Source organism: Diadema antillarum, unplaced genomic scaffold (genome assembly GCF_040938485.1).
Source record: "Diadema antillarum isolate AM-2024a unplaced genomic scaffold, OU_Dant_1.0 scf00000004, whole genome shotgun sequence".
Taxonomy (NCBI): Eukaryota; Metazoa; Echinodermata; class Echinoidea; order Diadematoida; family Diadematidae; genus Diadema; species Diadema antillarum.
In genome coordinates this window covers 1,473,252-1,488,595 of record NW_027270893.1, presented here as the reverse complement: position 1 = coordinate 1,488,595, position 15,344 = coordinate 1,473,252, and the positions used below count along the sequence as shown (strand labels likewise).

The following is a 15,344-nucleotide window of genomic DNA, read 5'->3' as shown; positions in this document are numbered from 1 at the left end:
AAAATGATAACAATTTACTTTTCAATACAGAAATTGCACTTTTTCTCCATACAATTTATACCATGACAAACTTATGAAAGGGTCAAAGTCGAAGTTAAAGTTCTTAAATCCCCAAATACATGCTCTCCTATTCATCCAATTAAACATAGGTCAAGGAAGGTGAACATTCGATACATTTGTGACAAACATGTCATTTTAATATTTTGCCAATTTTGTGAAAATGTAATCACACGTTGTCCACATGTACTATAGACCTATTAGGAGAATCATGCATTATGGCGGAGGCATACCAGTCGCCATAGCGACATTTCTAGTTATGTCTAGGTTATGAGTCTCCCTTTGACCTGAAGGTACACTGTACCTGGTACAGGTACAGTACACAAATGTTCACTCTGCCCTTCTTTGAAAAGAAATCAGAGGAAACCAAATCTTGCTTTGTGTACGCGGATACATGGTTTTCCTTGAATATACTGACTAATTTGTAGACAAAAATTTGCCATGTACACTTGTATGTATTTTGCAAGCAAGATATTTTGCAAATTGGGGATTGGATGACAGTCTTGCAAGGAGTTGGATTTGTGATCAAGAATTAGAGTCAATAAAATTACAACAATTTGTACAGTCCCTGTTGTACACCATGTACATCATGTGTATGTCACCTCAGTGGAAAAGTTGGCCATGCATTTTCTGCCTTTATTACGGACGAATGGATGTGTACATGTACAGCTGTACATTGTATGTAAAATCTGTACTGTTTTCGTAAGGACTGGTCAGGAAATGTTTTCTGAACAAATACGTGAAATTTCAAAATGTCATATCTTCCTGTATACATGTCTTAATCCGATTTTTGTCATTTTTGTATTGTTCTGTAGGGAGAGCAATATAATGTTTTAGGTTTTTCAGAGTATTGGCTCATCTGCTCGAGGACCATGATGTGCAATAAATTTCACAATTCTTTAGGACCTACACTTGTACAATACAGACCTGTACATCCAAGGCACCATTGGTTTATGAGTTACGTGTGTACATGATGTGAAATTTCATAATCCTGTACAATGTATCTTTTCTGGATTAAATACCCCTGTTGAGACTACCGTTACACAGCAATCACCCTTCTCTGTTAAAAGTCCATTGCACGGGATAGTTGGTCAGTTGTACATGTATTCCAATTGTCTTTTGCAATGTCCCATGATCAGACGGAGCTGTCTCGCTCCGCTGAGTGTATTGCGAGCTCAGGCTTACACCTTGAATTCTATTCTTTTTATTCCTTCTTCATCTACTTTTTCCCCCTGTTACCATCAAGAGAGGCTCGTTTCCTCTCTATGGGACCCATTTACAGAGCTTTTGAAGGCCTGCCCCTTTATAAGATGAGAACTCGACCCCGAATTCAGTTTTTATTGTAAAAGTTCAAACCGTGCCTGGGATGACTGAGCAATGAGTACATGTATTGTATTGTCTACAATGGGGCTTTGTCGTAAACGTGTATCTTGTGCAACCGATTATGACATCTACTTTAAAGGGGATATTTTACAGTTGTACTTGTACACCACCTCTGCTGTCTACAATGTACATTGTATAGAAACTGTACAATGTACACACATATATTACACGTACTGTGCTGTGCATTTAATGATTTATTGTATTTAAGAAATTCTACATTGTATATAAACTAGATGCTTTGCTATCAAAAATCATTGACCAGTACACCTGTAGATAATGATTGGCTCTCCAGTTGTACTTTCTACCGTGATTGTATGTTGTATACAGTGTACATATTAAAGATACAGAGTACATAAATGTACACCTGTACAGCAGATACATACAAACACCTGTCATGTGATGTATCAATAATCTCAGTGAATAAATGTACAACCAGTGGTACATTATGGTGCTCATCTGAGGAAGTAGTGACCAAAGATGTTCAAGAAAACTCTGGAGTTCCAACTGAGTACAATCATTCAAACAGAGCTGTCACATTTCAAGGAATGCACAAAATTATTCCACCTTAGGTAAATTTGAGTCATTAATGAGTGAGGATTGGTGAAGCCATCTTTCTGAGCAATCTGAAGACTCTTTTTGAACTCGAACATACAATGTCGGGCTTATTTTCCTTGTTTGTTCATGAAATGATATGAAATTACCCCTAATGATTTAAAAAATATTAAAGAAAAGTCAGTCCTGTCAAGAATTGTGCTAAAGTTTACATTTATAACTTAAATCAGGACTGTGAATGTATGTTATGATATTTGAAACTGTACTCTCCTGGAAAGTCGATTAAAATTCAATACATTTCTGATTAATCCCCACAAACATATGTGTACAGTGGATACTTTTGTATGATTTAATCTTCGTAGAGTTGTATGTTGTTCTTTCTGAATTAGTACAGTGTATGTCAGATTGGTGTCCAGACATGTTCAGTCAAGTTAGTTTGATAAATTTATTTCATTAGTCTTTGCGCAATATATCTATTTGCACATCCCTGTGTCTTTACCACATTTACCAGGATGGTTACATGCCCCGCGTTCACATTAGGCGTGTCTTCATCAGCCCGAAGTTCAAACTAGCGGGACATTTTGCGGTCTTAGAAAATAGCCCGATACAGCGAATGTGCGTCTTCATCAGCTCGAACAGCCTGCTTCGGGAAATTAGTCCGAAAATTGACGCATGCGCACTTTGCAATATTACTTTGCCTGGCTCACGGTTCGAAAGTGGATTTCCCCGCTCAAAATCTCCTATATCACCGTATGTACGATTCTACAACCAGGGAGGTGAGCAGGACAGCAAATTCTCTCCAAAGGGATATTAATAACGCTACTCTTTCTTCTGTCCAGTGAGGCATTGTATATGAAATTAACAAATTGCAATGTTTAAACAAATCCAAGATGCACACAATCTGCAAGAATCTTCAGCTAAGGTAGAGTGGACCAGAAGAAGAAGTTTACAAAAAAACAGCTAGCATGCACGGCACTGAGTTTTAATAGGAAGGTGAGAGAAATCACCTCCCTGGTTTTAAAGATGACAACAACAGTAGGCCTATTAGTACACACATGTGATCCTGGAATACACCGAGCGTGTAATGTACTATATGTGACCCTGCACCTCAAAACAAACAAAAAGTCACCAGACATGAATTTTTAGTTAAGACCATATTCTGAAAGAGCAGACTTTAAGCTGAAAAATGATGTAATGGACTCTCCTAACCTATCTAAATATTGGAAAGAAAGCACAAACTCAGGAAGAGTGTGAACTGAGAAAAGAGGCTCTTAAGTACAGTGTCTATTCAAGCGCTTAATCTTTACCAAACCGTGCTTGCTGCGCGATGAATGGGACAAAAAAACAGGAAGTAAACCACCAGAGTAACAACAATGAAGGGATTATCAGATTAAACTGAAATTAAGCATGCCTCATTAACACATTCTGTCCATAATTAATGCCAACTTTCAAAGCAGTAGCACTATCCTTTCAAAAGTTATTAGAGTTGAAAGTGAAGAGTGTGGACAAGCTTTTTCTGAAATGAAAAAGGTATTCTAAAGACACACCTTATCACACTATTCTACCAAAAATGTTCGAGATAAACTGCTAAAAAAACACACTTTCCTGCCCGTTTTATGATACCAAATTTTAGCATAATGTAAAAGAAGACCCGCTCTTTCAGAAAATATGAAAAAGTCAAGTTCGGCTAGGTTGACCCATTTCACTTATTTTCGGTCCTCACGCAAAATCAGTGTGTGCGACTTTATGTTCGTTTTGAGGTGCACGGTCACATCCGATTTATATACACAGTCACTAGCTGCTTGTACATGCGCTTTCCATTGCCAGCTGGCTAACCAGAAGCGTGGAGGGATCGAGAAAATTTCGGGCTGATGGAGACGCACCCCAAGATAGCGCGCTATTTCACGAATTACAGTCTTGTAGCGCTCTAGTTGACGAACTAGACCAAGATTTGGGGGGAAATTTTCCCGATCAAATAGCGCGCTATCTGCGTCTTCACTAAACAGATAGCGCGCTATTTTGACATCGGACTAGTTTGGTAACCGCAAGATAGTGCGCTATTTTGAAACTTCGGGCTGATGAAGACACGCCTATTGGTCCCCGCGACGCGGGGACAGCCACAAGAGATCTTATCTTTTTTACGACTGACCGTTCACATCTGTCCCCGAGCTGTGGGGGCAATTGGGGCTTGGGGCGAGCTCTGCCAGGCATAGTGCATGTGCACATTTGATGACCACAGCTGGACGCTATCAATTTCGCCCCAAGGTCACTCTCCCCTCCAAATTTTGTCCCCGTACCCGACTGGCTTGGCGGGGACGGGGGGGGGGGGGAGGGGGGGGGGGGGACAAGTCCCAGTGAGCGTTCACATTATAGTTTTGGCGGAGAAAGTCCCACAGCTCAGGACTTTCCCCGCATCATGGGGACCAATGTGAACGCGGGGATGGTGTACTGTACCATAATTGGGAGAATGGCTGGTCATAAAATGGTGGGAGGGCTGAGTGGGTGTATTTTATTGACAATCACAGCATTGAAATACATTGTGTGCATGAATATGTGCATTTGAGCAAAATACTGTATACACTGTTATTTTCGCGTATTGCCGCGAACGAGGGAGTCACAGACATTTTCATGTTTTCGCGAATCAAACACAGGCCTTCATTAGCGCATTATTACCTTATCACGTGGTGACATTATCGCATGTTGTTAAATTTGCGGTCCAACTGCGATTCAGGAAAATAACAGCTTAAATGAGCAGTATGTGTACTTGGCACGCTGTTGACTGAGTCTGATCAGGCGTGTGAACATGGTACATAAAGAGTGACAGTAAATAACAGAAACATCCCGGTGTTATTTGTTCATCTACAACTGTAGACCATGTCTTTAAAATAAGAATGACATTGCAATACTCAAAAGGTTTGTATGCTGTAGAGTGTTGCTTTTCCATGCATTTGAACATCACCACACAGCTTTAGTCAGCAAAATGTAAGCACTGTAGCCAATATCATGTGAGAGCCTTTCCTACATGTATGACATGCTGTACAGTGGTGGCTTTATTTTTGGGGGTAAGACAGCTAGGATTTGGACAGGACAGCACTTAACTGATTATCTGACCATTTATCCAAAAAAGTCATTTTCAGCAAAATTTCAGATACAAGGTCTTGTCGCCTCATTTGAAAGATGAGTAATGCATATTGTGCAGTGCCCTTTTATAATTCTGGGTGGGGTGAGACTGCCTAGCTGTAAGAGATGACATCCTTACGATCTCCTTGTTTTTCTTTCGCTCACTCTCCTGTAGCCGTGGCAACGAGATCAACAGCCGTGTCCAGCCGGATATCCTGAGGATGATAGGAAACACCCCACTTGTCCGCATCAACAACATCGTCAAGGGAACAGGCATCCAGTGCGAGATATGTGAGTTTGAGATACATGTAAAAGGCAGTGAAACCCAAATTCAGTGTGAAAAGGGAATGGAGTAAAATAGTAGAATACATATAGACTGATCCACCAAAGTCTTTGGAAAATTGGACAATCTGTTCAATAGAAGCCGCTATGGATTTTTAAAGCTGTAGTGCACCTATCGCTGGATGATAAATCTGAAACTTTGCAGTTAAACTTGCCTTGTAGCAGCCACCTGCTGTATACAGCCAGTGTAGAGAAAGCTAGCAGCCACCCGTTTTGTTTCCCTTGGTACATTTTCAACTGTTTATCGTATAACAGATACATGTACGTACACAAAATGTCAGAGAACATACTGTCTATACCGGCAACCTGTCTATAAGGGTGCGTTTATAAGATTTTTCTTTTGGCCAGAAACAGTGTTTTGAAACACTGTTTCTGGCCAAACAGTGATTCTAGCCCGAAAAAATTCTTATAAACGCTCGTCGTGATTTGAAACAGTGTTTTGAAACACTGTTTGTAAACGCACAAAATAGTGCGTTTACAAACAGTGTTTGTGTAGAATCAGTGTTTCAAAAATCTTAAACGCAACCGCGATCGCAAACACTGTTTATGTGACGTCACAATGCCTTGCACGCACCCTGTTTGACCTCTTGCCGAGGAAAAACTGCGCAGAGTGAGTTGCGCAATGGCACAGTCTGAGCGAGAGCCCCAACACGCTCGGAGAAAAAATCTTATAAACGCTCTCCTGACGAAAGTGTGATTTGAAACAGTGTTTCAAAACAGTGTTTCAAAACAGTGATTCTAGGCCCGCAAAATCTTATAAACGCACCCTAAGAGCTACATGTTGTACCCATACTCTTTTCATCTCCCTTGGGTGGCTGCTATAATAGCAGATGTCATGTGCTGTACTTGTACAATATACATTTATGTGAATGTCCTGAATTATTTGCGTGCACAAAAATTTGATTAATAACAAATCCATCCAAGATTTCATAATGCAAAAAGCAGAGCATGTATGTAGCAATCATGTGGCTGGAGGGGTCGCGCTCGGTTAAATACAGATGCACCCCCCCCCCCCCCCCAAAAAAAAAAGAAAAAAGATGCCAACATTCTAGATTCCTAATGAAAAAATTAATTGGGCTTCCTGTATTACACCCGTATTTGTTATGAACAGTATTCCAGAATGCCAAATTACCAGATTTAAGCCAGGTTATCAAAACAGGAGCATAATAAGATTAAGGCCCCAAATTACCAGATTTAAGGTTCTCAAAACAGGAGCATAGCAAGATTAAGGCCCAAAATATATAATGTTTGCATTTTATACTATATCAAATACAAGTAGTTCTCTGTGGAAAAAAGAAAAGTTTCTACTCATCAAGTGTGTGAAACAGCAAATATAAACCAAAATTGTAATAATGGTTTCATACAATGCGTGTATATTGATTGTCGCGGAACCGCGTCAAGTCAAGCTAACGGCTCGTTCGAATTTTTCAGAGCCCGCTCTGCTCTGGTACGAAACCATTATTGCATGATTACTAAAGACATGAGAGCACTTTGGGGCCAGTAAGTCTCACAGTGTTTATATGAAAGGTACTTTAACCTGAAACACAAACTACATGTAAGACAAGGAAACTCAGGGAAACTTTTGAGGTACCAAAACTTTATATTATCTTTAACAGAGACATGTCTGTTCCACTTGTTGAACGAAGTGCAGTACGGATGAACAGAAAGGAAAACAAACAACAAACTCCCAGAACGAGAAAAGGTTCATAGATATCCTAGTTATAGACTAGTGTGTTCTGGTATGATAGACAAGAACTCAACTTTTAAGTCCGCGTTACAAAAAGAAAGTGAAAAATTTAACCAAATGTAAAACTGCAACAACAACATTAAAAAGTTATTTTTTTTCTTTTAGACTGTTTTGTACATTATACTACTTTAATATCGTTGACTGTGAGAAAGAAATTACAATGTGTGATTCTCATGAGGCGACAGAGTACCAGGCCCTTCCGTCATTCGAAGTCAAGACCCTCACACATGCAAGTCTCACAGACATGCTTATCGTACACACATGTGATACTCGTCTGCCTGCCCCCAGAAATCTAGGTCTTATTCTCTTTTCCCCTCCACCCCCCCCCCCCTATTTTTAAACCAATGGAGATGACTGTTTGCTGGAGGGAAAGTAATATTAGTAACTTCCGTTATTAGCTGCGCATTTTACCCCCTCGGGGTCACACAAACTTACTGTACACTCATACATTTGGTTCAACATGTGACATCATCATGTCAGCACCTGGGCCTTGAAGAATCTAGGTCTTTATATTTTCTTTCCTTTCCTTTCCTTTTTTTTTTTTTTTTTTTTGAACAGACAGAGACAGCCTTCACTGGAGTGAAATTGGTATCAATATCAGCAATCAGTACTTCCCTTATTGGCTGCACAATTCTTTCCTGTGGTTTTAGTATCTGTGCCTCGGGCCTGATAAATTGGCACAGCATTATGCTGTACAGTGTGCAAACAAAAAAGGTGTACCCTCTGCTCATTTTATGTCTGTAATGTCACCCAGGCAGAAGGGAATACCCTGCAGTTTAATCAAATCAATTTTTTTTTAATGCACATTGTACGGTACATAATAGTGGAGAAGATGTGGTCGGCACTTCTTATTTTATTGTACGGTATTTTCTAATAATTCTGTTGCAGGGCCCACAAGAATAACATTGTATAATTTATAAACCACTGATGGGGCTACCGTAGGTAAAGAATACTGAATACTATGAGATGAATTGATAGATAAATAAATCTTATGAATTGTAAAGCATGAAGAGGAATACAAGCCTATGCATCATGTACACTGATACATGTACAACCTTGTACATTGCGGCAGCTTTATTAATGCTATCTCCCATTCAGCAGAGTGATGTCCAGGGCTTATGGCAATTGTATGATCAACATTACGAAGCTGCACAGTTGGTCCATGGGACACTGCAGTGACATTATTTAATACACAAAATGATACTTGGATCACAAAAGCTCACTTGAGCCTTAAAGGGTGTGTACAGTTCTGGTTAAGGTGAGGATTCAGCTTGTAATGTTTTGCGAGATATTCAGAAACCACTCTATGAGATGTCAAAGAGCATGCAATTCTATTAAAGGGGTATCAAAAGTTTATTTGATGAAAATCGGATTTGAAATGCCTGAGATATCCCAAAACAAGGTGAAAAAAGAGATCCTAATAAAAGGCGTGGCCTGTCGCCTTCTAATATTATTATCACTTTTTTTGATATCTCAACCATTTGAAAACCAATTTCCATCAAATAAACGTTAAATCCTTGTTAAAATTACATGCTCTTTCATATTTCATAAGAGATTTCTCATTATCTCACTATCTGAATGTTCAAAACATGAATCCCCACCTCAACCAGTACTGTACAGTCCCTTTATAGCTCAAATGAGCTAAAAATGGACACTTTTGTGCAATTATTATTTTTTTCTCTCTGCGGTATTGGACCTATTCTGGTGAACTTCACTTTTTTATCATGTTGTTTTTGTAAGTATGTTATACTTTTTGATGTTCAACCCCCCCCCCCCCCCACCCATTACAATGCAAAGCCTGTTCCTGTAAAGTTCAGCAGAGTGTGAAATTTACAGACATTTCCACAGTATTTCACAGTTACAGACAGTTGCGGTATGTATGCTATGTGTGGATGCGTATTTGTTGAGCTACAAACGAATAATGGGATGTTCTTTAAATAGTTTACATTCAATTTGTATCGTGTGTGTGTGTGTGTCTATTGAAATCCTACATTCCAAATATGCGGTTCGCCCCCTTCAATTTCATTTCCTTGTGAGATTTTGCACCAATTCTTTTCTTGCTCTTTTTTTTCAGTTTAATAATTGTAAGCAGTGAGAAATAGCATTCTGTCATTAAGACGGATTAAAGTGAAACAGAGTAGCGCTTTTACGACTTCGTAACTCCAGATGGTCTAGGCAGACAGGAATAGTTGTAAAAGCTGTAGGCCCTACAGTGTCAGTCCATGTATCATCCCTGGATGTTGACAAATATTGGTATACAAAGGGTGTGTACATAGAATGACAGTTTTGGTGTAAGTGATCCCACATAATCAGCCGACATGCCCTTTTGAATAGTACCAATCAAGTCCCATGCCCGCACTCACATACCTGAGCTGAGGTTCTAAAGGGTTTATGTACACTGTATGTTGTTGTTATGATTTGTACTTTTCGGGGTTTTCTTCTATTTTTAGGTAGCACCGCCGATAAAACCGAATTTGAAATCAGTTGACGTCTGGATGTTGACCTCACAATTGGTGATGCCAACATGTACAATGTACAGTGTTGGGGATTGATTATTTTGATCGGTATTGCTTGAGTTTATAATCAAGGACCATCAGTACTAGAGCTCAAATTAAAGGCAGTTGCTTTTGGAGATAGCACTGGCACTAGCAGCAATAGCACCAAGCTTGAAATCACCCAATATACCGTATGTCCCCAAAAAAATTACAACGGGGCCCTACGCAATGATATCTTTAAATATATTGCATCAATCTAAATACAAATTCAGGGTATGAAACTATAACTCATTGCCCACATCTTACAGAAAACCCCATTCAATTTGCTTCAGTGCTCAAAGAGAAATTAGGAATTTTGTAGAGGATGTTGGGAATCTCTTTTGTCCAAGTTCTGTCTATTGTTCACGCACAAAATCATCGAAGTGCTAAACTTCGAAGAATCAGACTCATGACATGCTTTACTACAATCCCCATTTCTTCGTGACCTCTTAACCAAATCGTATGGGGATTTCTGCAAAATAGAGCTAAGATGTTATATTTTAAGACCCTGAAGTAGCATTGAAAAAAACAATATCATATTGGATGTTATCAATGCGAAAATCTGATTGTAATTTTTTTGGGACATACTGCAGTATGTCCCTCAAAAATTACAATCAAATTTTCGAATTGATGACATCCAAAATGATCGACCTGTCTAAGTGCTACTTCAGGACCTTAAAATACAACATCTTAGCTCTATTTTGCAGAAAACCTCATTCAATTTGGTTAAGCGGTCACAGAGAAATGTAGATTGTTGTAAAGCATGTCATGAGTCTAATTTTCCCAATTTCAGCAATTCAATGCTCTAGTGCGTGAATAATAGACAGAACTTGGACAAAAGAGATTCCCGACATCCTCAACAAAATTCCTCATTTCTCTTTGACCACTGAAGCAAATCGAATGGGGTTTTCTGTAAGATGTGGGCAATGAATTATAGTTTCATACCTTGAATTTGTATATTTTTAGATTGATTCACTATTTCTAAAGATATCATTGCGGGTGGTCCCGTTGTAATTTTTTTTGGGACATACTGTATACCACTGAGGTGTATATGTGTGAAATTTAGAGTAAGTTGAAACCTAAATGCAGACAAAATATTTTGCAGCAAAAATTAGCCCAGGACATGATTGGGAAACTTACAATTGTTTGTTTTTGTTTTTTAATGCTTCACCTTTTTTCTTTCTGTTGCTTTCGTATGCTGTTCAGTGGTGAAGGCGGAATATTTCAACGCTGGAGGTAGTGTCAAGGACCGCATCGCGCTGAAGATGGTAGAGGATGCGGAGGAGGCTGGAACGCTGAAGCCTGGATACACGCTGATCGAGCCAACGTCAGGGAACACTGGTGAGTACAATGTATCAGTGTCGGATAAAGTAGCTAACCACCAATCTTTGTGTTTGAGTAGAGTGCTGGAGTGAAGATGTCACAGTCTTTTGTTACATCTTATATTTAGATCTGGTTCCATACAAAATATACTAACACAAGGCTTCGGCTGGCTCATTTTGAATATGTCGCATATCTTCATTGCTCTTTATCCATTCATTCGTTCGTTCGTTCGTTCGTTCGTTCGTTCGTTCGTTCGTTTGTTCGTTCGTTCGTTCGTTCGTTCAGTATTCTTTACCCAGGGTTTAGCACCAACAGTGGTTTTATTCACTCATATTCTTGGGGGCCCTGTATAACAAAATTACAAAGTAACAAATCAAGGACATCATGTTGTACATGTGTATAAAAATACTGTAAACCTTGGCAATGCTTTGTTTAAATTGCTAGTGCGATAGAAGTCTTTGACAATGATAATGTACAAATTTATTGCACCATCTGAAATAGGGTGATACCCTTTACACAATGTGGGGATATCAAGTTGACCCAATTCTACTCTAAGAGAGATATCCTTTGCTGTTATGAATGTGTGAATATACCTTCAGTAAAAGCAAGTACACTTTCTGTTTTTATGCTTTGTGGTGTCACACAGGTATCGGCCTCGCCCTGGTAGCTGCCGTCAAAGGCTACCGTTGCATCATCGTCATGCCCGAGAAGATGTCGAACGAGAAAGTCGACGTTCTCCGCGCCCTCGGGGCCGAGATCGTCCGCACGCCGACGTCGGCGCGCTTCGACGCCCCCGAGTCGCACATCAGCGTGGCGCAGAGGCTGAATCGCGAGATCCCGAACTCGGTGATCCTGGACCAGTACCGGAATCCGGGAAACCCTCTGGCCCACTACGACTTCACTGCCGAAGAGATCTGGGACCAGTGCGAAGGTTAGTTATCGGCAGTAGAAGGGTTAACCAGAGTGATTAGAGGAAACCTGTGCTCTAAAAGTTGATTCTGTCACGTAAAGCAAACACAGATAAACCGAGATGTGTAATGTCATTGAACAATAGGAACAAAACAGAACTTGGAAGAGCATAAATTTCAAGAGACCTAGATTCTCACATTCCTACATATTTACACAAAGCACCATGTTGGGGCTGAATGAACCTTTCAAATATACTGAGGTGATGATATTGTTGCCCCACAAGTTGCTACTGGGTTTGTATGATGTGCAAAAGTGTTCTCCTGTTCGCAGTGTCTCAGCAAAAAATCTTGGAAGTCTTTTGAAACCTCCACGTTGGTCCGACTCGATTCTTTTTTTCTTAAGCTGCCTTTGACTGTAAGGAATTTTCCATTGTTTACTTCTCTGTTTGCTCTTGTTGAATTATTGTCCTCAAAATCAGTGGTAGGGTGATAATATAATACTATGGATTCCTTCAGAGCAGACTTTGCCCCAGTTTATTAGCTATGTCAAGTGGAGAAATCATCTATGGCTCTAATCTTCTTGCTTCCTTCTTGAAATCATTCCTAGAGATAAACTGTCAATATCACAATCTGTACCCTATCAACATGGGTATGTCAAACAGTGGATAAACATTTGAAACCTAATGATCTAGAGTTTCCCCGTAACACCACTGTCAGAGGCAAACAATTCTCGATTATGTACCAGGTATATTAAACTTGTTACTGTACGTAACAGTTGAAATTTTATATATCTCTTTCTTTAAATTAGGTGTAAACCTGAAAAAAAAAAAAAAGATAGTACAATGTTTCTCTGCTAAGTAACCATCATAGCAATGCTCTCCATTTCTTTCTTCCTCGTCTTTTTTTCCAATTTCAAGTTATTTGCGTTTAATGGAGGGAGAGCTTTTGAAAATGATCCATGTGCAAAAGCCATTAAAAAAAAAAAAAAAAAGCTGTACTCACTAGGACCGTATTGATTTGAGCTACGATCATGAATTATCTGCATGGAATACCCTTGATACTTTTTGGAGGGATTTTAAAAAAAAATGCGTCTTTATAATTTGTCTTTTTGAAAATGGGCTTGAACCATCAAAGTTCACATCTTTTTTTTTTTTAGATTCCAATTTGCTCATAAAGTGGACATCAAAAGTAATTGAAGAAGAGCAATACATGTACATATCATTGCTGGGATGACAAGACGTTGTATCTCAAATTTTTGTGAAAATGACTGTTTTGGATTAATGGTCAGATAATCAGTTTTTATCCTTTCCAAATCCTAGTTGTCTTACCCCCGAAAACGGAGTTACCAAGTCAAAAGGAAAAGCTATCCCATCTGTTATAGTGCTTTGGCTGCCATTTTTTTTTTCTTTTTTGCTCTCCTGAACATTTATCATTTTGTAGATACGAGGTCTTGTTGCCCGAGCGATGATATTATATTTCTCCCTCTTCTCTATCGCTTCAACCTTTCTACAGTCCAGCTAAGGGGATGATACGGGTAGTCGCAAAGCCGCCTCCGTGTCATCTCTGTCAGGTGACTCTAGAAGAAGAAGGATTAAAATCAACATAATTGTGACTTCTGTGTAACACATGATAATACAATCCATTCATCTTGCTGCAATTTGTAAACTTATGGAGAAAAAGAAATTACAGTCAATCCTGCCATAGTGACCACCTGTCTGTAGTAGCCACCTGCCGTATACAACCACTAGATTTGATTCCCTGCAATAGAAAAGCCGTGTTAAAGACCCTGTCTATAGGGGCCACCTGTCTACAACGGCCACTTTTTTTGTCTCCCTTAGGTGGCCGCTATAGACAGCTTTGACTGTATGATGAAGTTGGAAGAGAATTTTTTTTTTTTTTTTTTTTTTGGGGGGGGGGTGCTAGCATGGAAAGCAAGGCTATGGAATTTAGACATGAAAGCTTGCTAGCACAGAAAAGCACAAACCTAAAATGGAAATAATGAATATTGTTAGTGTGAGGAACAGACTACATATAATTTATGTCTACTTTGTAATATCGATATTTAGAGCTGTATGAATTGTAGTGACTATATAGATTATGATAGTGGTCATATTCAGTTCGTAGGTGATTGTAACAATGCTGTAATTAAATGACAATAATGTTAGTTTTACTTCTAGTGCTACTGCTAATACCATTACTGCTGCTACTACTACTACTGCTACTACTACTACCACTACTACCATTACTACTACTGCTACTACTACACTGCTACTGCTACTTCTACTGCTACTATTGCTGGTGCTACTACTACTATCGCTAAGTGTTGCTATTCTTTTGTATCTAAACCTATCCAGGAAAGATAGACATGGTAGTGTGTGGAGCTGGGACAGGTGGGACAGTGTCTGGAATAGGACGGAAGCTGAAGGAGAAGAACCCACACATCAAGGTGAGTGACCAGAAATACATGGGAAAGAAAAGAAGTACACCACTTGGGAACTGAAAATCCATTCTAAATGAATGATTATGTTCATATAATGTGCAAAGATTGTTTTTTGCATAATTATACAATCATGCCATTTTACTAGTGATTATTTTTTCTGTTAATGTTCTATTCACTTTCAGACTATCAAATAGAACTCTTATACTTAGGAGATTGAATCATCTCACATAACCCTCATTTTTTAAATTTTATATATTTACCTGGTATTTGTGTGTGTGTGTGTGTGTGTGTTTGTGTATGTGTGAATGTTTATTGGGAATTTCCCCTTAATGCCTACAATACCATTATGTTTCTCATAAGATACACGTATGTACTTCAAATCTCTAATTCTTTGGCCGTCATGAATGCTGTTGATGACGGAAATTTTCCATGAGGGACTAAAAAAAAACGACATGGATTCTCAGAGCATGGGGGAGTACAACAGTGTAATGATGGAAAATTCCATGCATGAATGCCATGATGCCCTGATTGAACTCTGGTGGGTGCCATTTCCATGAATAGAGCCGGGTGAAATGTAGACCACTAGGAAGGAAGATGTAGTACAGACAGGAGGCTGATCGGAATAATGAGTGTCACAGGGCTCATTGGGGGAAGTGGTTGTCTGCTGTATAAGCACACACACACCCGCACACCCACACGCACACCCACACGCACACCCACACACACCCACACGCACACCCACACACACACCCACACGCACGTATCCACAGATACAGACACACACTGAGACTTTTATATATGCACACAAAAATACTTTCTTTGTGCTTGCACTTACCTGCACAATTTTTTTTTTAATGCTATTTATTCACTTACATTCAAACAATAAAAAAAAAAAAAAGCATTCACTTTGATGTTACTGTACTTAGTAAAAAAAAAAA

General features: G+C 39.2%; 1 protein-coding gene across 1 annotated transcript in view; it reads left to right on the top strand.

Annotated features, from left to right (window-relative positions):
• LOC139745181 (cystathionine beta-synthase-like) overlaps positions 1-15,344 on the top strand; it is a 45,624-nt gene that overhangs the window by 12,516 nt on the left and 17,764 nt on the right. The window contains exons 3-6 of the mRNA XM_071655622.1: positions 5,288-5,403; positions 10,942-11,076; positions 11,705-11,989; positions 14,321-14,412. Coding sequence (XP_071511723.1) covers positions 5,288-5,403; positions 10,942-11,076; positions 11,705-11,989; positions 14,321-14,412 — 628 coding nt within the window. The remainder of the gene's footprint in view (positions 1-5,287; positions 5,404-10,941; positions 11,077-11,704; positions 11,990-14,320; positions 14,413-15,344) is intronic.